Source organism: Balearica regulorum, chromosome 4, assembly GCF_011004875.1.
Source record: "Balearica regulorum gibbericeps isolate bBalReg1 chromosome 4, bBalReg1.pri, whole genome shotgun sequence".
NCBI lineage: Eukaryota > Metazoa > Chordata > Aves > Gruiformes > Gruidae > Balearica > Balearica regulorum.
In genome coordinates this window covers 18667442-18689843 of record NC_046187.1, presented here as the reverse complement: position 1 = coordinate 18689843, position 22402 = coordinate 18667442, and the positions used below count along the sequence as shown (strand labels likewise).

The 22402-nt window shown below is 38.7% G+C and overlaps 1 protein-coding gene across 5 annotated transcripts in view; it reads left to right on the top strand.

The window, feature by feature from the left end:
• The window catches only part of PTPN13 (protein tyrosine phosphatase non-receptor type 13), a 125427-nt gene extending 107767 nt beyond the window's left edge, over positions 1-17660 (top strand). For 4 of the 5 annotated variants that reach the window (XM_075751333.1, XM_075751332.1, XM_075751329.1 and 1 more), the window contains 16 exons: positions 1157-1315; positions 2987-3158; positions 3257-3467; positions 4140-4210; positions 5823-5884; positions 6570-6726; positions 7041-7217; positions 8504-8595; positions 9820-9875; positions 10973-11076; positions 11972-12120; positions 12701-12791; positions 13513-13850; positions 14404-14619; positions 15895-15957; positions 16811-17660. In XM_075751333.1, coding sequence (XP_075607448.1) covers positions 1157-1315; positions 2987-3158; positions 3257-3467; positions 4140-4210; positions 5823-5884; positions 6570-6726; positions 7041-7217; positions 8504-8595; positions 9820-9875; positions 10973-11076; positions 11972-12120; positions 12701-12791; positions 13513-13850; positions 14404-14619; positions 15895-15957; positions 16811-16891 — 2199 coding nt within the window. In that variant the 3' untranslated portion in view covers positions 16892-17660. The remainder of the gene's footprint in view (positions 1-1156; positions 1316-2986; positions 3159-3256; positions 3468-4139; positions 4211-5822; positions 5885-6569; positions 6727-7040; positions 7218-8503; positions 8596-9819; positions 9876-10972; positions 11077-11971; positions 12121-12700; positions 12792-13512; positions 13851-14403; positions 14620-15894; positions 15958-16810) is intronic. The other variant, XM_075751331.1, reaches the window with a different exon arrangement.
• The last annotated feature ends 4742 nt before the right edge of the window (positions 17661-22402 follow it).

Here is a 22402-nt window from a genome sequence, read left to right as displayed (position 1 = left end):
GCCTTATAAATGGCACACATACATGTGCCATTTGTAACCAATGAACTGCAGCTGCTCATAGAAATGTCTGCAGGCATTTTCTGTCTGGGATCTTGAGGAGTTGATATATTTCCCTCTGTGAATGTGGAGGCATCCATGTGTACTTAGGTAGATGTGTATACATCTATTTTGTGTGTCATTTCAGCCTGGAAAACTTGGCATTAAATATTGACCTACCTCTAAACTGTGTACTCAAGACAGAGCTTAAATGGCAAATGTCTTGCTTCTGCCCTGTTATTTTTCTGTGTGGTTGTTCAGAGGATAAGTTGGGGCAACAGGCACATTAGGCGACCCTGTTCTTTGCTGCATTTATATCTATGAATCCCGAAGACTTTCTGCTCTGCTGCAAAATGCAGCATATTTTTAAGATTCTTCTGAGACAGCTTCTTGCTACCCCACAAGTGTGTATCAGAAGGGACTTCTGCTTCCCTATCCTCACATAATCTATTCACAGATTGAAAAAAAAAATGAAAATTGATCCTTGATATGCCCCAATTGTGAGGTTCTTTCAGGTTACCAAGCTATTCTAGCCCATACTCTGTTTTGAGAAGAAACAAACTGTCCTTTTCTTAGTCCCTTCTTCAGAAGTTTTTCTCAAACCTTCCTGGTGCTCTGTGAGTTTCTGTGCAAATGAGACAGATCTGTATCTTTCAAATCAAAATTCATGCAAATTAAAATAGGCAAAATATATCCATGTTCTGAGATAAGCTATGGTATTGCATCTTATTGTAGGAAAATACATTCACCTACTTTCTTCAGTTGAGTAGTTCCTGATGTGTTGTCTTATTTAAAAAATACAGAGCCATTTTTATATATGGCAGCTAGTTGAGGGTAAAATAAGGTGTCAGTTTTGGTATGTGCCTTCACAGTTTTGTTTAGATCATAGGCCTTTGGCCCAAGGCTAGCTACATGCAAAACAGTAGTCTATCTGAACTCATTAGAGGTGCTTACTTGAAGCAGCTAAGCTGAGCCTGCTGACACATGTCTTGGTACTGTCCAGGCTTGTTTCCACTTAAACCAATAAATAAATCAGTTGTCTATTTCTGTCTTAAATTCAGTAAAGTGTTCAAATTGCTTCTGTTTGTCTGTGTTGTAAAGTGCTATTTTCTTCCCCTAGGAAGCAGAGCTTCGAGTCACTATGACAAAGTCAGAAAAGGGTAGTCTTGGTTTTACAGTGACGAAAGGTAATGATAATGTTGGCTGCTACATTCATGACATTGTTCAAGATCCTGCCAAAAGTGATGGGAGACTACGACCTGGAGACCGACTGATAAAAGTGAGAGAACCAATGTTGTCAGATACAAGGATTGCATGAAAAGGACAACTTTTGATTAAAAAAAAAAAAAAAACCAAACCAAAAACAAACTCAAACCGAACTCTGTGGGCCAAAGTAAATGTGGTTAAGGAACAAAGGCATGCACCTTCAGAGAGGCGTAATTTGATAGTATTTAGACAAAAGAAATACAAGTATGAAAACGTGAGAAGATTGCTGAAGGGAGTTTTGGTGTGTCTCGCAGCTAGGCATGTGTGCAACCACTATTCATGATCGCAAAAACAGGTTTAAAGAGAAAAGCATTCATTGATTAAATAAGATGGTCTCTCCAGTATGTGGAGAAGCTGTTGGTCAAATACATCTATGGCTAGCATATTGTTAGGAAATGAATTTTAAGAGATTTGTTGTAGAAGAGTGTACAGGTACATATCTTGTGGTCCAGACGTTCATCATAGAATCATAAAATAGTTTGGGTTGGAAGGGACATCTAGTCCAGCCCCCCTGCAATGAGCAGGGACATCTTCAACTAGATCAGGTTGCTCAGAATGCTTGAATGTTTCCAGGGATGGGGCATCTACCAGCTCTCTGGGCAACCTGTTCCAGTGTTTCACCCCCCTCATCAAAAAATTTCTTCCTTTTATATCTAGCCTGAATCTACCCTCTTTTAGTTTAAAACCGTTACTCCCTGTCCTATTGCAACAGGGCCTACTAAAAAGTCTGTCCCCATCTTTCCCTGTAGGCCCCCTTTAAGTACTGGAAGGCCACAATAGGGTCTCCCTGGAGCCTTCTCTCCTCCAGGCTGAACAATCCCAACTTTCTCAGCCTGTCTTCAGAGGAGATGTGCTCCATCCCCCTGATTGTTTTTGTGTCCCTCCTCTGGACCTGCTCCAACAGGTTCATGTCTTTCCTGTGCTGAGAGCTCCAGAGCTGGATGCAGTACTCCAGGTGGGGTCTCACGAGAGCAGAGTAGAGGGGCAGGATCACCTCCCTTGACGCTTCTATTTATGCAGCCCAGGACACCATTGGCTTTCTGGGCTGCAGCACACATTGCTGGCTCGTGTCCAGCTTTTCATCCACCAGTACCCCCAAGTCCTTCTCTGCAGGGCTGCTCTCAATCCCTTCATCCCCCAGCCTGTAGCGATACCGGGGGTTGCCCCAACCCATGTGCAGGACCTTGCTATTAGTTTCTAATCGACTGAAAACTTCCATTTAGGCTTACAGAGCGTGAGCAATAGTGACAAAGTGCATAACACGGAGTCATTGCTAAATCAGGATACTGAAGCGCTGCTGAATACTATTAAACCTTAAAGTTAGGCAAATACAAGTTAAATTGGGTTAGTCTGTGAGTCAGACTTTCAGGTGTTGGCCTATGCAGTTATAGCATTCCAATTTTTAAATAGGAACAGTAAAATAATATACCTCTTCAGATCATTTAATATTTTGTCATTTGGACTGTAAACTTGTTTCTTCACTTGCCAAAGTTTAGTTACATTTATGTATTCTGGCTCCTTCGGTAAGTATGATGAACTGCAACTGTTGTTGATAAAGCATCTATTGTTTTGTCCTTTAATGTCAAATATCAACAATAGAAACAGTAATAAATGTTTCAGCAGTAATGCTAACTGTTTTACTTGGAACCTAACAAGGATATATCTGACGCTTTTATTTTTGCAGGTTAATGACATTGATGTCACTAACATGAGTCATACCGATGCAGTAAACTTTCTCCGTGCTGCCCCAAAGACTGTCAGATTAGTGCTAGGGCGTGTTTTGGAGTTACCTAAGATGCCAGTGTTGCCTCATTTACTGCCTGATATTACACTAACATGCCATAAGGAGGAGCTAGGTAAGACAGCAGTATACTGCTTTTTGCTATAAAGCAAACTTTTTCCCTTCGGTTAAAAAGAAAGAACTTGATTTTTTGTTTTCTTTTTCCCTGCAAAGGTTTGTTGTTATCAGGAGGTCATGACAGTCTTTACCAGGTTGTGTATATTAGTGACATTCTCCCCAAATCGGTTGCTGCCAGAGAGGAGAGTCTCCATGTGCTAGATATTATCCATTACATTAATGGAGTAAGCACACAGGGGATGACTCTGAAAGAAGCCAAAAGACTGTTGGAAACATACCTTCCAAAAGTGGTGCTTAAAGCGACCAGGTATGTTTTGGAAGCAAATTCTTCCCTGTACTTTTTGTTTTTCTTGCATGATTGTATGAGTGTAAAACATGTTCCTGATATGACAACTAATTCACCACAGTGGTGCTAGGTGACATGTTATTGAGGACTAACGCCACAAAAAGGATCTGTATATTCACAGTTTGTATGCTTCAGGGAAGCAGAAAGGTACTTAGTACTTGCTGTGCTTTGCTTCTTGGGAAGACAAGGCTGTGTCCAGCTATGAAGTGCAAGTGTTCAAAATGCCATTTTCAAAATATGACACAGGTTATTTAAATACAATTAGTCCTTTTTCTTAAAACTGATTCTATAATCATAAAAAGGAGATAAAATGTTGTTTCATGCTTAAATAGTTCTACTGTCACATGGATGTCCCAGCACACTGGTGAATGTCAAAACCCTATGCCATAGATCCTAGTGTGATGCTGTATTTTCACTGATCCCTGCTGCTTCTTTTATGGCAGTTTTTTAGCAGTCTAAAAAACTCACCAGATTAGTCTGTTTTAATATTTTCCTGGGACTGAAACATTTATTTCATTTTTGAAGTCTTCCAGCCATAGTTTTACTGGTAGTACATATTTACATCAATATCTGATGATTACCATGATTTATTTATTTTTTAATAAAAATTTCTGTAAACATTTCTTTTTATAGAGATGGTCATGCAGTGCTTCCAAAATCCAAAAGCCCCGATAGTTCAAATCCACGGCCAATGAAAGCTAATGGTAAGATTTGCTTACTTATTTCAAGTGAAATGCACATTTACAAAAATGAATGAACTGATATAGGTGTTAAGATACCATCCTTGTCCAGTGGCTACACTAGAACTCCACTTACTGAGATCAGCTCCAGCAGATGTTTGCTGGATCTTTCTTTTAAAAGCTCCACAAAAAGAGATTGAACAATAGTCTCTTTATGATTCCATTTCTCTTGTTGTTTAGACATTCTCTCTAATATCAAGCCTAAGTCTTTCAAGGAGTTAAAAAAACCACAACAAAACAGTCAATTTATTATCATAATTGTTGTTGTTGATGTTAAATGATGATGATGATGATGATGACCAGGCATAAAAATACTGATTTGATACATTTCAAAGGGCTTGAGATGTCACATTGGTCATCTTTTTTCCAAAACCAAAGGAGCCCAAATTGATTTTATTGCTCCCCTCCAGTTTGTTGACATCTTGCTGTTTTCATCGTTAAGCGTGGTACTTCTGGTCACGCACACGGCATTGAGTGAGGCTCACCAGTGCCAAGCAGACAGGGAGAATTATTTTGAGGGTTGTGTAGACAGCATTCCTGTTAATACATCCTGAGTGAGATTAACTTACTTTTGCTAAATAGTTCCTTGTTCAGTCACTTAGACTCAGGATCCTTTATCACCTATGTTTCCTTCTGTCCGGAGCAACTGCTCATGCAGTTACTTACCATCTTCAGCATTTGTTTTTTCTTTGAAATGTGGCACTTTGCATTTGTCTTGATTCATCATAGTCTTGTTTTTCATGCTTCCTTTAGCATATCTAGATAACTTTGAGTATTGATCTTGCCTTATGAAATTATTGCAACTCTTACAGTTTAGTGTTGCTCACATATTTTCCAGATATGCTACACGTTTTGTTTCAAAGAACTTAGTCAAGATACTTAGTCAAGATACTCCTAAATCTTGGGAGACCGTACTTAAAACTCCCTTGCTGTAGATAACTTGTCATGCATAGATTCACAACAAGACACAAGGTTACTCTTAGCCTTCAGTTATTTCATCTACAAGTTTCTTCATTTGTCAAAGTGTAATGTATTTGAAAATCCAGAACTTCACTAGTAGCTAGGTATATAGCATCCACTGGTTCCACTTGGTCTTATTTATTATACTAGTAATGGTGTGCCTAGGATAGGTGGTCTCTGATACCATAGTATCACTCTTTTCTTTACCAAGAAGGGAAACAAGGACCCAGATATCAGATGATGTTTAAGAAAAAAAAGTTATTGACAGGTGATTGTGGAGCTGTATTTTGTACATTTCAAGGGAAAGGGAACTGTGCCCCGTTTCCCAAAAGTGCGTATCTCTACTGTATGTTGTTAAGCTATTTATCAACATTTCTCTTTGCTTAGAGTTGGTTCTGATCCCATTGAATGTAACATTCAAAAAGCCATCATGAAGTATAGTCCATTAGACACAAGTTTGGCAATGCCCAGTAACCAGACAGGCAGAAATGTTATTCATTTCATAACATAATATTATATACCTTGTTTCTCTTATAAAAATAATTGATGGGGGCTAATTTAATTTCTGTGAAAAAAAATTGCTGTGAAGTTGTTGTTTTGTCCCATTTTTGTTTAGGCTGTTTCTGTGGTGATCCCTGTGATAAAACAGAAAAGATAGCTGATGCTTACGGGCCCAAGGTAAGTATTTCTCAGTTGTGCCTTTTATCATTAACCAGAGAAAAGGATCTACTTTGCACATGTTTTTTAAAATTAATTAATTAACCCATTAATGAAGGTATGCAAACCCACTGTTGTCAGCTGATGTGAATAAGCAGTGATCATTATAAATATGCAAGCTTTTTTAAGTGATCATCTTTTTCTCTGGGACTATTTTATCAAAAGACAAATGGTCTTATGAGAATGATGCAAGGCTATGATCCAGAAAACTCCATTCTGTTCACAGTTTCTGCAGAAGCTTGCTTGCATGTTACATTTACTAGATGGTTTTCTTTCTTTTCCCCAGCTTTGTCTTTTTTGAGAAATGGTGTGTTGTAGGACCAAAAGTATTGAAGCCTGCATATGTTTTATAGAGGTTATAATAATGTTAAATACTACTATGTGTTCTCTTGTAGTAGTTGCTTCTTTATCATGATGAGTTTTTTCTTAGTTACTTTAAAATTTTTTTTATTTGCTCTTTTCTTGTGAAACTTCTAACATGCCTAAAAGCTGCCCACCCATCACCCAGCTATCTCAGATGAGAATGTGATATGAATAGGGTTTTTTGTTTGTTGCTAAGTAGTGAACTTTTTAAGGGTTGCTTGCTGCTTCAACAAACTGCCAGACTCTTTACAAGTTTAATTTGTACGGTTCTTCGCTTTCTTAGATAAATGGCAATGGCACACTAGGACCTTCTCAGGCAAATATAGAAAACAATATCCGTCACACAAAAGGGCCAATGAATCTCTCGGTATCTGGAGATGCACCTTCCCTTGGCTTTACCAATCAGATGCCAGATTTTTCTAAACACAGTGACAAATCAGGTAAGAGGAGATGAGGTCGGGGACAGCATTATTCAGTCTTTAGTGAACAAGTACAAGAGAGTCAAGGTATTGTTGAATAGGCCGAAATTAGGCAATGTTAGGCTGGCAGTCAATTTTAGAAGATCATCTCCAAGTCGTGTGCTCTGCTTTAGAGGAATTAGTTGATGTTGGAAGATGATTTATGGAAATTGGATTCTGTGTTGGAGAAAAATGAAGGAAAGCCATGATAACAGCTAGAAATACCACGATGCCTGCCCCCCCCCCCAAACATAGTATATTGGGAAAACTTCTCATATTATACTATTTCTCTTTAGAAACAGAGGTTCCAGATGATGAGTATTATGATGAGGATGATCACAATGAAGTTGTACAGTATCTGTTGGATGTTGTAGATGAAGAAGCCCAGAACCTCTTAAATCGTAATAATGCAACTTCAGAGGCTCAGAGTCTTTTACATCTGAAGAAGGCTGCATCAGAAGATCACCTGCCAGGTAACATGAGCCATTAAAAAACCATATCATTAACAGCAAAATGTTTTTTGAAACAAAGTGTCAAGTAAGCAATTGATTTGGCAAGATGGAGAATTGACATTGTGAACTGAAAGTTTCCCAAGTAGAACACAGACAAATGGTTGCTGATTCCAGCAACCAGAACTTCAGATGCAATTTAATGAGTTGAGTTCTGGTTTGATAAATCTGAATTTTGCTTTAAGTAGTCTGGGAAAACGAATCCCATTCTGGAATTGTCTCTTAAGTGAGAATTCATGTTGTTTAGGTACATGGTTCTGCAGCTACGGTCATGTTGAAATGCTGAAGCTTTTCAATATTTCATTGATTGCGGATTGCACAACTTGGAAACATGTTGAGATCTGTCAAAACCAAACAATTTGCCAATCTGATTTGTCTCTTTTAGAAAAAATATTTTTTTCAGTATCTGTCTATACTTTTTTTTTTTTCCTTAATTCCATGCCCTCAGCTCCAGTTGTTGCTAACTGAAATTCAGCATGGAGTAGGATTTGTAGTTCCTTTGTGGTGTTACACTGTGTGTGTATGCTCCAAAAGTTCAAGCAAGATGCTTGCTACTCCTGTAGAGGTTCCTTTTAGAACTCAAGATATACCTTCCAAAATTTTAATTATTTTAGCTCTTTTGCTGCTCTTCAAGTTCATTGGATTATTGTCCATGGTCATTACATTAGAAATCAGGGAACACTGAGGTTCCGGCTGCATCAGGACCTCAGGTGAGGAATATCATTGGAGCTCCACTACTACCAATTTCTTGTAGCTAGGATCTAGCCTTTGCAGCTGAAGATGAATTGACTCCATAAGATAGGGCATCTGGGAACTACTGTAGCAGACAGATACAAGTCAGATTTTATCTGGCACATCTTAATTAGGTCTTGTTAATACAAAGAGCATGTAGGATCCTGGTTTAGACCAACTGCTGGTCTAAATGTAACTGAGTTGCAGAAATGCTATTAACATGGGAATCTGCTAACTCACTAGCACTAACCTGTACAGCCATTATGCTGTGGCACAGATATTCTGTTAGCTATGCAAACAACCTCACATGTAATGACAGCTGTTCCAGTTAAAGAAGCCTAAAGTCTGATTATCCTATACAGTAAGACCTCTTTTCTAACCAACTGGTAGCAAAAAAACTTAAAAGATCTTTCTTCATTATTCTGGCACCTGTATTCCGTGTGTAGTGCCAGACAGGTGTAACAGGATTCACATCTGTGAGAAGGTTTATGCTGTATCTCCTGATTTTCCTGTTCTAGTAGAGATGAATGGGAAGCTGACAGAACTTGAAGAGCAGCTGACTGAAGACACAGACTGTGATGGGTCATCTTTACCTGAAGATTTTTCAGAGGTGGGATGGCAAGAAGCTGGCAGATATTTGTCTACTGATACTGCTTTCTCAGATGTTCTTTCAATTTATTATTTTCCTTATTGGCATAGAACTTGTGGAAATATCCTTACATGTCTTTTAAATGAAAACATCCTCGCCAGTAGTATCTGTACATGGCGTAAAAACATTTATTTTTTAAATAGTGTATGATTATTCTATCATAAATTAACTATGTAAGAGATCAAAGCATAAAGTTATTTTACACTGTTTCTCTTTTATAGCTCAACAACATTTTTACAAAAAGGGCAATAATAACCACCTTGTTAATATTATTTCAGGCATTTAATCTAAAAGATTTCTTTGATTCCTGCTCAAAGAAGGAAAGCAGTTACAATGAATGCTGTGTAGACTTTAACTGTCCAAACTGTAAATTTGAGATTTCTTTTCCTTCTACTTTTTGCTAGGATATGTTCATTAACTTGAATAACTTCTGTATGTGGTTCACCCTACATTATTGCATGCCCTGTTTTACATCACTAGTCACTAGATGCCCAGGTTTTGTCTTAGATTTCAAATCAGCAGTACTCTGTCTATCCAGCACATCCTGCCTGTTGCAGCTTTCTGTCCAGTTAGTAGAGCTGAGTGTCAAATCAGGAATCTGTCTCTGTGTCAGTGTGCTCTAGGAGATCCATAAATAAAATTCTGAGTATGGCAGTGGAAACTTGGAAGCTGGCCTTATAAGTAGTGGGTTTGTAGAGTTTTTCTTGAAAGGGGGATCAAAATGACTTCTCTGCTGAGTCTTAATCATCTGTTGAGGAAGGAATGTATAGAGGTACCTGTCATTTAGAGGTACAGCCCTCTTGTGTTGTATATAGGAATTGTAGCTTGGCAGGAGGCAGAAGTTTTCACTATCAAACTTACCTCATAAAGTGTTTTTAAATATTAGAAACAAAAAGTCAACTGAAGAAAATATAGATGGCTATACTGCTGCTGTGAGTCAGGAATGATTTTGAGATAGCTTTTTGGCCTTATTACAGTGTACAGCCTCTCAAGTGCTCAGCATTCTTGTCCTCTGTTATTTTGGGTTAATGAGATGTCTAAAAGAGGAAAGTCTTTCATTATGTGCTGCATTGAACTTAGTGCCCTTCAGAAATAGTCCATGTAGCTGTTAATTGTTTAAAATTTACACTGGGTAAGTGCTATAACTATGTCCTTTAATATGTTTTGAAATATTTCTTCCACTAGCCAACCCATGTAAATGGTTGTGAAGACTATTGCGAAGTAAAAGCTATGCCAGAAAGGTAGGATTTCTTTTCTAGTGTTGCTTGAAAGCAAACCTGTGAAATATGAACCTCTGAAGAGGGATATGTTATAATGAGGAAGAGGAGGAAACAAACCCAAACAAACAAACACCTCAAAACAAACCCAATAAAATATCTGTGCAATGTCTGTTGAATTGCACTCTGTCTATTGTTGTTATTTAAAAGGTTATAATTTGCCTGAATACTACTCAGCCTTATGTTGTTTACTATCCCTGGTTTTGTTTATGCCTTTGATAGGTGGTTATAACAAGTAACTGGGCTGTGTTCAAATGGCTCCAGATAACTTAATTGGCATTGTACTAACGATTTGGTACTTGCACGTGAAGAAAACATTCAGACAATGCTATCTTCAGTTTGAATCTTTATAAACTTCATTAATGTTACTTTTTCTGGTTTTAGAGCACAGAAACAAAACATTATAGTTCCACTGGTCCATCTGTTCCCATTTGGGTGCTTGGGCTTTTTTTTTTTTTTTTTTTTTTTACATGGAAAACTAAGGATATGCCTGGCCAAGTTACTAGCTGTTATTTTGAGCTACCTTGAATCTTGGAAATTCACAAGATCATTTCTCCGTGTGAAATAATTTTAGTCCTTAGTCTAAGTGAAGCTTCAGTCTAAGTGTTTATACTTATTTTTATGTTTTGATAAGTTTCTGGGAAATTTTGGGTTGAGACTTTGCATAAGCAGTGACAGTATGACCTGAAATACTTAATATGTTTATCACCATCTTAAATCTAGAAAACTTGCAATTGAACATAGATATTCTTGTGTATAGGTAGTGAGTTATGTGAATGGTACTGGATGTTATGTGACTGCTTAGCCTTGGAAAAGTAATTGCAGTGATAGTTATTACCAGATTCATGTTTTCCTGGCTTTTTTCCCACTGTTACCTTTTTCAAATCCCCACTGGGGATTTAACAAAACCAAAAAACAGTGTTTTTTTGAGATTACTGGTATGGTCCAGTCCAGAAATACATGTAGCTATAAATTACTTTCTGGTAATTTTTTATTAGATTGCAAATGTGTTGGTTATTTCTAGGTGTTCTTTCTTACTTCCATACCTTGTCCTCTTATAGATCTCCTCCACAACCTCCCATGAGCCAAGTAGATGAAGATGAAATCACCTGGGGAAGTGATGAATTGCCAATTGAATCAATCAGCCAGGAATGTGTAAATAAAGGCAAGAATTTTAACAAATAATCAGTGGAAAACTGAGGCTCACATTAAATAGACAAAATGCCAGAAGCAAATTTTAAAATGCGTAAGAGTTAATAAGAACAAGTATTGGCAATATTGGGCCTGTAGTTGTAGTGGAGTTGAATCTTGACTCTTGTTCTTCCCCTGCTGCTTGATGTGGCAGAGTGGAACACTATTTGATGTGTTTGGCAGAATCTAGTCTTTACTTTCTGAGATAGCATTAGAAATGTCAGTTCCTGAAATTCATATACAGCAGCCTTTTCTCTGCATTCATTAAAAGAAAAAGGATAATCTATGTTAACCTTTAGACTAAGTCAGTAGATTTAGGACATTTTTAATTGCAGTACCAGAGAGACTCGTGGTTTATTAATTTTGTGCTTCAGAGAAACACTGAAGGCCTGATAGAAAGCAAGATTTATTGGAAAAACGGATGCATTTAACACATCTTTATTATTACCACTTGAAAGACGTGTTGAGTATAAGTACTAAAAACAAAGCCACAATCTGTGATGTTTAAGTGGAGAGTTCTGAATTCATCCCTGTGTGCATTTATCAATTTTGTAGATTATTCTGTGAAGAATTTACATTTTAAATGTATTTGAAGTTTGTTTCAATGTATTTATTGAAAGTTCAGGAAAATACTTCCTTTTGTTCCTGGATTCATCAAAGCTGATTTTGCTTCATAATGGTTTTGTTAGTTAATTTGGTTTTGCCTGTCAAACTGGGAAGACATCTGTGTACTCTTTCTGGTGTATGGAGGCATTCTAGAGAAAACAGGTAGTACAGTGGTGAACAGCAATGAGGAGATCCAACATTGCACCCTAGTTTTAGTTTTTTGTTTATTTGTTTTATATCAATCAGTCTTGTTGTTTTGCTAGATTTCCCTTTAGTGACAAATCAAGAAATTTCTGCACTCCCTACTGTGAACGTGCTCCCTGGAGGCAAGTACTCAGGAGCCAAACTGAAGTCAGTGATCAGGATGTTGCGTGGATTGCTGGAACAGGGAGTCCCTTCTAAAGAGATTGAAGTGAGTATCTATTTGTCCTTTAAAGTCCTTTTTTCTAGTATGAAACAGTTAGAAATAGAATGGCTGGTTCATCACTGCCTTAAATACCACAGTTCCCTAATTTGCAGCTCTAAAGGGATGAAACTAATTCTTTTACCAAAGACTTCTCTCCCTTCCCCCCACTAGCTCCTGAGAGATAAGATTAGTTTGAACCAGGAATTAAATTCAAAAGTGTGTTTACATCAATCTTACTTCTGGTAGATTACGAAGTAAATATAACATTAACAGGCATAAACAAAGGCTGCAAAACCTAACTGCAGAATGTGAAAACAGCCTTTCCAAAATCTGAAGTCAACCATGTTACATGATCTCTTTTTTGGTAGAATGAGATAAAATATTTATTGGGTAATAGGTTTTTTGTTTTGTTTCGTTTTCTTAGCTATGTGAAATTTAATTCCTTTCCATGAATGAATTATTTTACATCTCTGCATTAGGATGTATTTTTTAAATTGTTGTCTGTGAAAGACTTGGTTAGGTAACTGCTCTCAACACTTGTTACCATTCAGCGCTTTCTAATGCACGCGTAATTGCTTCTTTACAGAACCTTCAGGAGTTAAAACCTTTGGATCAGTGTTTGATTGGACAAGCAAAGGAGAACAGGAAAAAGAACAGATACAAAAACATACTTCCTTGTAAGTCCTAACTAATCTGAAGTTCACTGTTGATATTTTGTCACCACCTGCATGATCAGATGAATGGGATCAGAAGTGGGATGGTTTGATTCCCAATCCTAGTTCTGCTACTGAGTAGGGAAAAATATAAATCTGCCACTCATTTTCTACACATTTAAAGCAAGCATTTGTGGAGTAGTTTAAGATGAGTGAACAATAGATTACTGTAATAGGTTAGGGATGGATGTTCACAGATTCTTCATTTATTTCAGCAGACCCTGTGTCTTAAATGATACACATATGGAGCCAGACAAGATTCTTTTCAGTTTTACCCATGTGAAATTGAAAACTATACATGTATACTATTGTTAGTAGATTTCCTGCAACAAAATTCTGTTTGTTAGGTGGGAGATGTGTGGAGGAGAAGTGAGAACTGACAAAGGTTAGTTCTGAGTGAAGAATATTCAGCTTCAGTTTCAGAGGTGCTACAGTGCAAATTGCATATCCTGCCTGTCTGCTGATTTAGATTTCTCCTCTAGCCATCTTTTTCTGTATTCAAAGAGAAATACTGATTAGTATCGTAAAGCAAGTATTGTAGTGATTTATTTTTTTTAATAAGATCTGGAAGCATCTGTGGACATAAATAATATGTGAGTGTATAAGGCTCAGCATCTCTATTGTGTGAAGGTCTAATTATGTGTACACATAACATTAAGGGGTTTTTTTTGTGGGGGCATTGCAGATGATACCACTAGAGTACCTCTTGGGATTGAAGGTGGATACATCAATGCCAGCTTCATTCGCATGCCAGTGGGGAATGAGGAGTTCGTTTACATTGCATGTCAAGGACCTCTCCCTACTACTGTAGCAGATTTCTGGCAAATGGTTTGGGAGCAAAACTGTACTGTGATTGCCATGATGACTCAGGAGGTTGAAGGAGAAAAGATAAAATGCCAGCGTTACTGGCCAGATGTACTCAATAAAACCACCATGATAAATGATAGACTACGACTTGCTCTTGTAAGACTGCAGCAGCTGAAGGGCTTTATCGTTAGAGTGCTGGAGCTAGAAGAGATTCAGGTAAGTGAATCTAATTCTGCATGCTGCAAATATTTTTCTGAGTGTTGGCATTTTTATCCTCGTATGTCTGGTTTGTCTGCTTTCAGTCACAATGTCTACATCAAGCAGTAACCCGCGGCTTCTCCTCTTTGCCCAGTGATCATTCCTGGGCAATTCTTCCTCGCTGCAACTTGTACTACTTTGTGACCTTTATACGAGAAGGCAGTTGGGCGAGGAGATGATTTCATTTTGCTAATGAGACTAAGTTTTGGCTTCCTAGGTGCCTTTGGCCACAGAAACATATATAGGGTTATGAAATTCACTAATAATTCAGTCCGGCTGGTTCATTCTTCTTCTATGTAATCAGCTCAGTCTGCTCAGTGAACCTTACACTATTCAATTATTTGCCAGTTATTTTCAGTTTAGGTCATCGTTTCTCTTGTTTTATTGAATTACAGAACACATTCATTAGGCAAATCCCTCTCTTCTGAGACAGTTTCCTTTGGGAACTTACCTTTTGTCTTTTTATTCTTCCCGTGTGTTACATTTTGTTGTTATTGTTTTTAAACCTCAGACAGGTGAAGTACGGCACATTTCCCATCTGAACTTCATCGCCTGGCCTGACCATGACACCCCTTCTCAACCAGATGACCTGCTTACTTTTATCTCCTACATGCGGCATGTCCACAAATCAGGACCTATCATAACTCATTGCAGTGCAGGCATTGGACGATCGGGAACCCTTATTTGTATAGACGTTGTTCTAGGATTAATCAGCAGAGACCTCGATGTGAGTACGCAAGAGAATGGGCTAAGCTGTGCTTTTGACTTGCAGGAAATGTGTTCCATTGAATCTATTCAATTGTTCAAAGAATATGCCATGCTTTTGAGAGTAGCATGCTGGCCGCATCTTAATGTAACCTAAGTCATAGTGTAAAACAGCAGTACCTGTGAAATGTTTCTTTGTTGATAATCGGCAGAGGAAGAGCTCTAAAATCTGCTGGTTCTTGGATTAGCTCCAGGAGTCTTGTTAAGTGTCCTGTTTGTTGACACCTCAGCAATCCCAACGTTGTTAGGCGCCATTTGAGGCATTCTAGGGTATTTTGCAAGGACAGTAGAAGTGGTTTAAGGCCAGGTTGGATGAGGCTTTAGGCAGCCTGGTCTAGTGGAGGGTATCCCTGCCCATGGCAGGGGGGTTGGAACTAGACGATCTTTGAGGTCCCTTCCAACCCAAACCATTCTATGATTCTGTGACATCTCCTACCATAGCAGACTTCTGAGGTATGGCTTGGGAACAACAGTGTGTTGCCATGATGACTCTGGCTATTGAAGGAAAAGTTAAAATGCCTGCCTTACCTGGTTGGATGTACTCAGTGGAACTATTGTGTTAAATGGCGTTAGGACTGAGAGTTGTGGCACTTGGTTGGTCAGAGATCCCTGAACTGTTAGAGGGCAGCTAGAAGCCAACCAGAGTATCTGTTTAGGCAACTGAATCAAAAACTGAGTGTACAAACTTCTCAGCTGGAGATGAGGGTATGTAAATTAACATTTGCAGCACAACCAGGGATATGCTTTCTAGGGTGATCCACAGGAGGGTGCTAGCTTCCTTATGTTTATGTCCTTCAGTGGCCTGCTGTAGCTAATCTCTTTGAGAATTTGTAGAGAAGATGAACTATGTCGTGCTTAGCTCAGCGGGGTTTCTAAGCACCCACTGAATAACTGTCTAGAACTTTATAGACTTGGGGAAATAAAAAGCGTTTTGTTAGGTTGGACCAAGGGGCTCTATCTTCTGCATGCTCAGCTCCCAGTAACAGTAAGCAAAAAAGCTTGTGCACAGGGAAGAAGAACAAAAGGAGGGTGTCTGATGTAGGAGGGCGACATCCATATTGCCCAGAGACAGCATGTGCTGGTTATCTACCAGACATGCATCGGCTGAATTGTTACTTGTTTCACTACTAAATGTTTAACGTACCTAGTTGGATTCCTTGGTTTGATGCTGGGAATGTTTCCTTTATATGCACATACGTCTTTTTTTGAATGTTTAACTTGCTGTTTGTTTTGTTAGTTTGACATCTCAGACCTGGTACGCACGATGCGTCTGCAGAGACATGGGATGGTTCAGACAGAGGTGAGTCTGGCTACCCCAGGTACACGCTGAAGGAAAGACGCTGGAATTCTAACTCTGATGTGTGCATCACAGAAAGTTTCTTGGCACAGTTGGGAGTTTTCTTCTTCAAAACCGTGTGTTATAGAGGAAATCAGCTGAGCTTTTTTGGCTAAAAATTGCATTATAAACTGAAGAGAAGGCCTAACTGGCTGCTATGAGTCAGTGATCCTACCAGAGATGTCTTGAAATCTCCTTTGGGGAGATACCCAGCCAGAATGTGTTAGGAATAATCTAGATCTAGAGCTAATTAACTTTACCTTAGAGTTGGATATCACAAGGTCTTGTTAAAATCTGCACTTTTTCTTTGAATGTGAAGGAATTGTCAAATCATAGTTTAAAAAAAAAACACCAAAAAACCTAAAACCAAACCACATTTTTTAATCAGCCCCACCTCACACCCCAAACCATGTATTAGCCCCCACACCTGTATCACTGAGATTAAGATAAGAAGTTGCACTATATCTGAGTTATGTATTAGTTGGCATTGATGCAAGACCTAGAAATTCACTTGCTGTCATCTTTTCTACTTATGTACTTGCTCTGCTTGAGGTGGTTTTGGTGTGAAAGGAGGATAAATGTGCCATGTGAAAATAGATCTTTAGTGGCAGGGGAGTGCCTGTAATTGTTTTAAGTTGAGGTTGCATAGTTTTCCATTGTGGTGGGGGTTTTTTTGTTTGTTTTGTGGGGTTTGTTCATTTAATTGTAGAAATAATATTAAAATCAAGTGCTCTGCACCTGCGAAGTGCAGGTGAGCATGAATTGCTTAGGTGGTGCAAGCTTTTTTCATATTTCTGTGATTTCCTTTCCCTTGCAGGATCAGTATATTTTCTGCTATCAAGTTGTCCTTCATGTCCTGAATCATCTCCAACATGAACAACAGCAGAGAGTCAAATGAAATACTAAGGCAGGAGTGCTTTTAAAATAAGGAAGCAAGGAGGTCTAGAGGTTCTCACATATTTTCTTTGTTCTGCCAATAGTTTTCCAGTCCCTTTCTTTGTCTGCTGTCAAATGTCTTTTCTATAAAGCCTCTCCATTATTCCAAATAAGGTATATAGTTATAAGGAAAAGGGATAACTCATACAATACCACTAATGTCTTCAGCCCTGTGAACACATATGTGAGATTTTTTGTATAACAGTAAATAATATTTAATAAAGCTGCATTTTTTGCAGCTTCCTTAATATGTGATAAAATACTGAAATAAAAATATTTTAATTTAAAAAAAAAAAACTAAAGAAGAAGAAAAAAGTAATCTTATAATACTTCCTGCAGTTCTGCAACTGTTTTGGGGTATTTGTTTCTTATGGGGTGGGGGAGTGGGAGGGATGAAGCAGTGTTTTTATCAAGGCAAACTTTATTACAAAGACATTTTACTAGTCTCTTTTCAAAGCTTGTTTATGGCACAGATTTTTTTTCCCTTTTAGTACAGTTACAGCTATTTTATAGAGGGTATCCTGAAATCAGCATTTAAGCTCTAAGAGGTGCCTGATAGCATAAGGATAGTAGTGAATGCTTACTGTAAGTATCACAGTTAATAATGTTTACTTCCTAGAGTTTCATGTATATATTTATATACTTTTACAAAAAAAGCTGAATTATCAGGTGTCTAAACTTATAACTGATTAGGCATCTCCACTCTGTAAATAAAAAATACACTTGAAGTACACTGATCAGTGGGTCTGGGTATTTTTGTGTGCTTGCGACTGATTTTTCTTGGTCTTACATGGCATCCTTCACTGTGGTTGCTTTGCTTAAAAAAAAAATTGCAACAAAAGGGCTGTACACGTTTTAAATTTTCAATGCTCTTCTGTTCTTCAGTGCCCATTTGGAAAAAGAAAAAAAAAAAATCCAAACCAAAACCACCAACTTGAAGAACTGTGGGTTCCCTTCTGGAGAGTTTCCACACTGTGGTGAAAGGAAGAGGATATTCCCCCCCCCCCCCCCCGTTTCTTAGCATCCCTGGGCATCGAGACCCGTATCACATTTTTTGGGTGTGTTTGCACTTGAATGCTCTTGCAGTGATCTGACAACAATGTAATCTACTCTGCTTAAAGCAGCCAGGTTTGAGGTGGGAGGCCAGGATATCAGGTTCTAAGTAACTCAATGTTTTAGTGATATTGTAAACAGTGAAAACTGTTCTGAAAGGAAATCTTCATCTTCCCATACTTCAAGGTATGGGAACCTTGGATAATGAATAACTGCCATCAGCCAGCACAGGACACCATTTGAGGGTTTGAGCAGTATTCCTGTCCCAGCACTGCTTACCAGAACTAAAGCTTGTGACTTGTGCTGTCAGGAGGATATAAGAGTACTATTTTGACAGCATTCTGCATTGCAATGATGGAAGTAAGTTCAGAGGCCTGTGATTATCCTAGGTTTTTACTCTTCGAAATAGTAGCCCACAGTGTTCTGGTGTCCCAAAACTGAAACAGCACTATCTTGCTTGTTTAATGGTATTTTAGCTAGCAATAGGATGACTTAAAAAAGGAAAAGAGCTTTTTTTCCATTTGTCACAGTAATACTATGACTTTTATTCCCTCCAGCATACCAGCACAGTTGGAAAATTGTGCCTTTTTCAGAGCAGTGTAGTTCAAGGAAGGAAAATTAATTCTGTGTAGATAGAAGCAGAGGCAAATTGACTAGCCGTGTGGGCAGTACACCAGTATGAAGGAGCTTTAAAGTGAAGACAGAAGATGTTCAGGACTACAGTTGTCAACAAGCGAAGTAAGTAAACGTAGGTAGTTGATACACTGCTGCTACTGTTTTAACATAAATAGTGAATTCAGAGGATTTAGGTATGTCTGGTTTTTAGAAACAAAAAAATGGTTATGGTAACTAGACAGTATGGTTAAGGCAGTTGAAATCTTCCTTTATATGTTTTCAGATATGTGCCAAACGATTTAGAAACAGGAACTGATTTTTGCATAATAGGCTTCATGAAGCCCACTTTGGTGTCAAGCAAACAATTTACATCAAATTACAACTTGTGGGAAACACAAATCAGTACAAAGTCCCAGCAGTTGCTGCTTGTCCTCACAAGTATGAAGACCTATGGTATGGTATGTTATACCCAATTTCCTTTTAATGATGGGCACACAGAAAAGCAGAGGATAATTACCTAACCTCCCCACCCTCAGAAAAAGGAAACACCCTCCCCCCCGACAGACTTTTCAGTTTCTCATGTGGTTACCCTTGGAAGGTGAGCACGTGATTAGTAAATAAATAGACCTGTCTGTTCACCCTGCTAATGTTATTGTATTGGACCCCAACCACAGAAGTCCAGCTGGGAAACCCAGCTATCCCTACTCACTTTTTAACTATTTTAACTCATTTTAAGAAACTGTGGATCTTGTGAAGCAAAGCATCCTTATCTGATCAGAAGAGGGTAAATGTGTCCCTTCTACATCTGCCTTCAGTCTGTTTCATCCAGCTCTTTCCATCTGAAATCATCTTCCCAGTACCATCAGTATGTAGCTGAAAACAAGGTCATGCAGGAATAATATGGAGTTCTACACTGAAGTTTTCTTGGCCAGATTCCTGATTACCTTGGCTTTATGATAAAACAGATGGGCCCAAATGGGAAGCATTTGGGTGTTCCTAAGAAGTCATGCATGTATGGTGAAAGGTAGCATTGGCCTTGTTTGACAAGTGATCTGAGTTTCTTTGGGTTTTTGTCTCCACCTCGAGGAATTGGATAGCTAATATAGATGGAGTGCTCCCTGGTTTAATGCTTGTTGAGGACACTAGGAGGGAGTCTGTTTTCTGCTAAGCAGGTGGAACTTGTCATTGTGACACTTGGTGTGGTCAGTTTGGTTGAAATACACCCCACAGCTCAAAACTTATTCCAAGAAAATGGACATGCTTAAGCTTGGTTTCTATGGGGAACCTGGTTGGAAATATGCACCACTGCTCATAGTTTTCTCCACAGGATTAGGCTACCTAAATTCCTTGTGCTTCCTTCAAAGAAATGACAAGAAAAATGACTGAGAAGCTAGTTCCTTGAATAGAAAAAATGCTGTGTGCTTTCTTAGTATGCTGACTATTATCATTTTCAGGGGGAAAAAAAAAATCTTGCTTTTTTCTCTTTTTATTTTAGAACTGTGATGTCTTGCAGAGTAAGCAGTCACGACATGCTTCAGCTGAAAGGGATTTTCCTTTTTATAGTTATCTGATTTTCAGTAGGAAGTTTACCAGAGTAGGAAAAAAGTGATATATAACCCATTACGGTTCTAATTAAAGAATGGTCCTTGTGTGTTAACCCAAGAAGGAAAGGATGCTTTTTTACTTCCAAGCAGAATTAGCTGACAGAAGCATATACGCTTTGCTACATAACATCCCTGTGCCATTAGTAGTTTATTGTAGCTTTGTTTTTCTTGCTGGCCTTTGCCTATGCAAGAGAAGGGCAACAGCCTACAAAGGAGGAATTCCAGTTGCTCCTTGGAGACTACTTTGAGGGCTCGTTACTGTTGCTCCTTGAATTCTTCTAAGCAGCCTTTTCCTTTACAACTTACGTACTTCTAAAACTAGCTATCTGGGCAAAATAAGTACTTAAGAATGATTAAAAAATTTGCTGTGTGTAGGGAATGCTTATCACAGGCCCAGTGATAGGAGGATCCTGAAAGGTGGTAGGAAAAGATTTGAGTATCTCCTTTAAGTAGATGGAAGCAGGCTTATAAACCAGATGTGGGCCTGTATTTCTGTTAAACACTTGTATGTCGTCCTCTGATGGTGCGAGCCCAAATAGAAACCCATTCTCATGTCTTCAGGTGATTCTGAAGCTGCAAAAAGTCTTCTGTCTGTATGATGTGGAACTTACGAGTACAATGAAAGATGACATGGAAGAAATCTTGGGAGCTGGACAATTTCTGTAAGGTGAACTACATCATGGTGAAGGTGTTCTGTAGTGACTCTGCATGCATGGCAGAAGCCAATGTAATACCCACCCCTGCAGACCTCTTAAATGAAGGCACAAGATAATAATTGGGCCAGGATAAGTAATGCATATGATTAACAGTATAGAAAAATATTTTAAGCCTTGAAGGTTCAAAAATGGCTGACTTGCAGGTGATAAAATGCTTACAAGGTGCTTCTGACTTCCTCCATGTTAAAACAAACAAACAACCACCCACCCACCCCCAAAAAAACCAAATCCTCTTCCACTGGGAAACCAAAGCAGCTTGGCCCCTTCTGTATGCTAGCAACTTCCTCCTGGTTCATGTCTTCTCAGTATTTCTCAATAAGGGAAACCGCTTTTAAAACACATGATTTCTGTGCTATCTTTTCTACAGTACCCAGGGGTACAGAAACCTATGAGCCGAGGGCCAAATTTTCTAAATGGAGTGGAAGGCAGTTTGCTAACATTCAAGAATGTGAGCCATCATCAGGATGCAAGTTTGAATTTATGATATCCACTGATAGTTAAGTCAGAACAAAGCTAGGGGCAAACTTGTGACTTGTGGCTGTTAGTATGGCTGAAGTGGAGATTCTGTTCAGTGCTGCCTTCGTAGTGCAGTTGATCTTGGCCAACTAAAAGGTAAACTCAGGGAAATGTTACTCATCATTTAAGCAGCTTTGAGAGGACAGCGTAGCAAGGGCTCTGAATATTAAATGAGTTCCGTGGGGGTTCTGTGGTATATTACTTCATTTTACCTGTGATACAAGTGTGTCGGATGTAATCCAGCAGTCATTTTCACATGAAGTGTGAAAAAAGTGTATGTACCTGTTGATTGAAGGGGAGAAATAATACACTAACAAAAAAAAAAAAGCATAGCAGTGAAACAGAAATGCTTGATACACAGCAGTATACATCTCTATTGCTTTTTGTCTAGAGTTGAAGTAGCAAATCAATACATTCCCTCCCCCCCGTAATGTTTCACAATCAAACTTGATACAAGGCAAAAGAAAGCAAATAAACCCAGCAACAACAAAAAGAGGTCTGCATTTGTCTGAAGGTAAGTCAAAGATGCTGTCTGCTCTAAGGTCTGTAGAAACAAAATTCACCTTCTGATTCATGGATGATCTCCTAGAAGCATGTTCAGGTCCTCTTTAAGAATCCCAGAGCAGAAGTGGTGCAGAGTTCAAAGAGGGCCTGGCACCTGGTCATCAGCAGCAGCTTGGCAGGCAAGTGGCCCAACCCCTGGTTGGGCTTGGTCTTGGAAACGGATTATTTCATTTGGGCGAAAGTGTTTCTTCTTCCAGGCTCGCTACCTTCAGCCAGCTTTCTCTGTAAGGAGAAAACAGCTGCATGCTGTGATGGCATTGCTATTTTCCATGGGGAGGGAGTGACTCACCTTGAAGTCTGGGGTGGGAGTAAGGAACAGTGCTGCTTTGTTAAAAAAAAAAGGCAGAACACCTTCTGCGGCTGGCATTCAGACCTGAATCTCTTGTGCTTTATTTCTGCTCATTT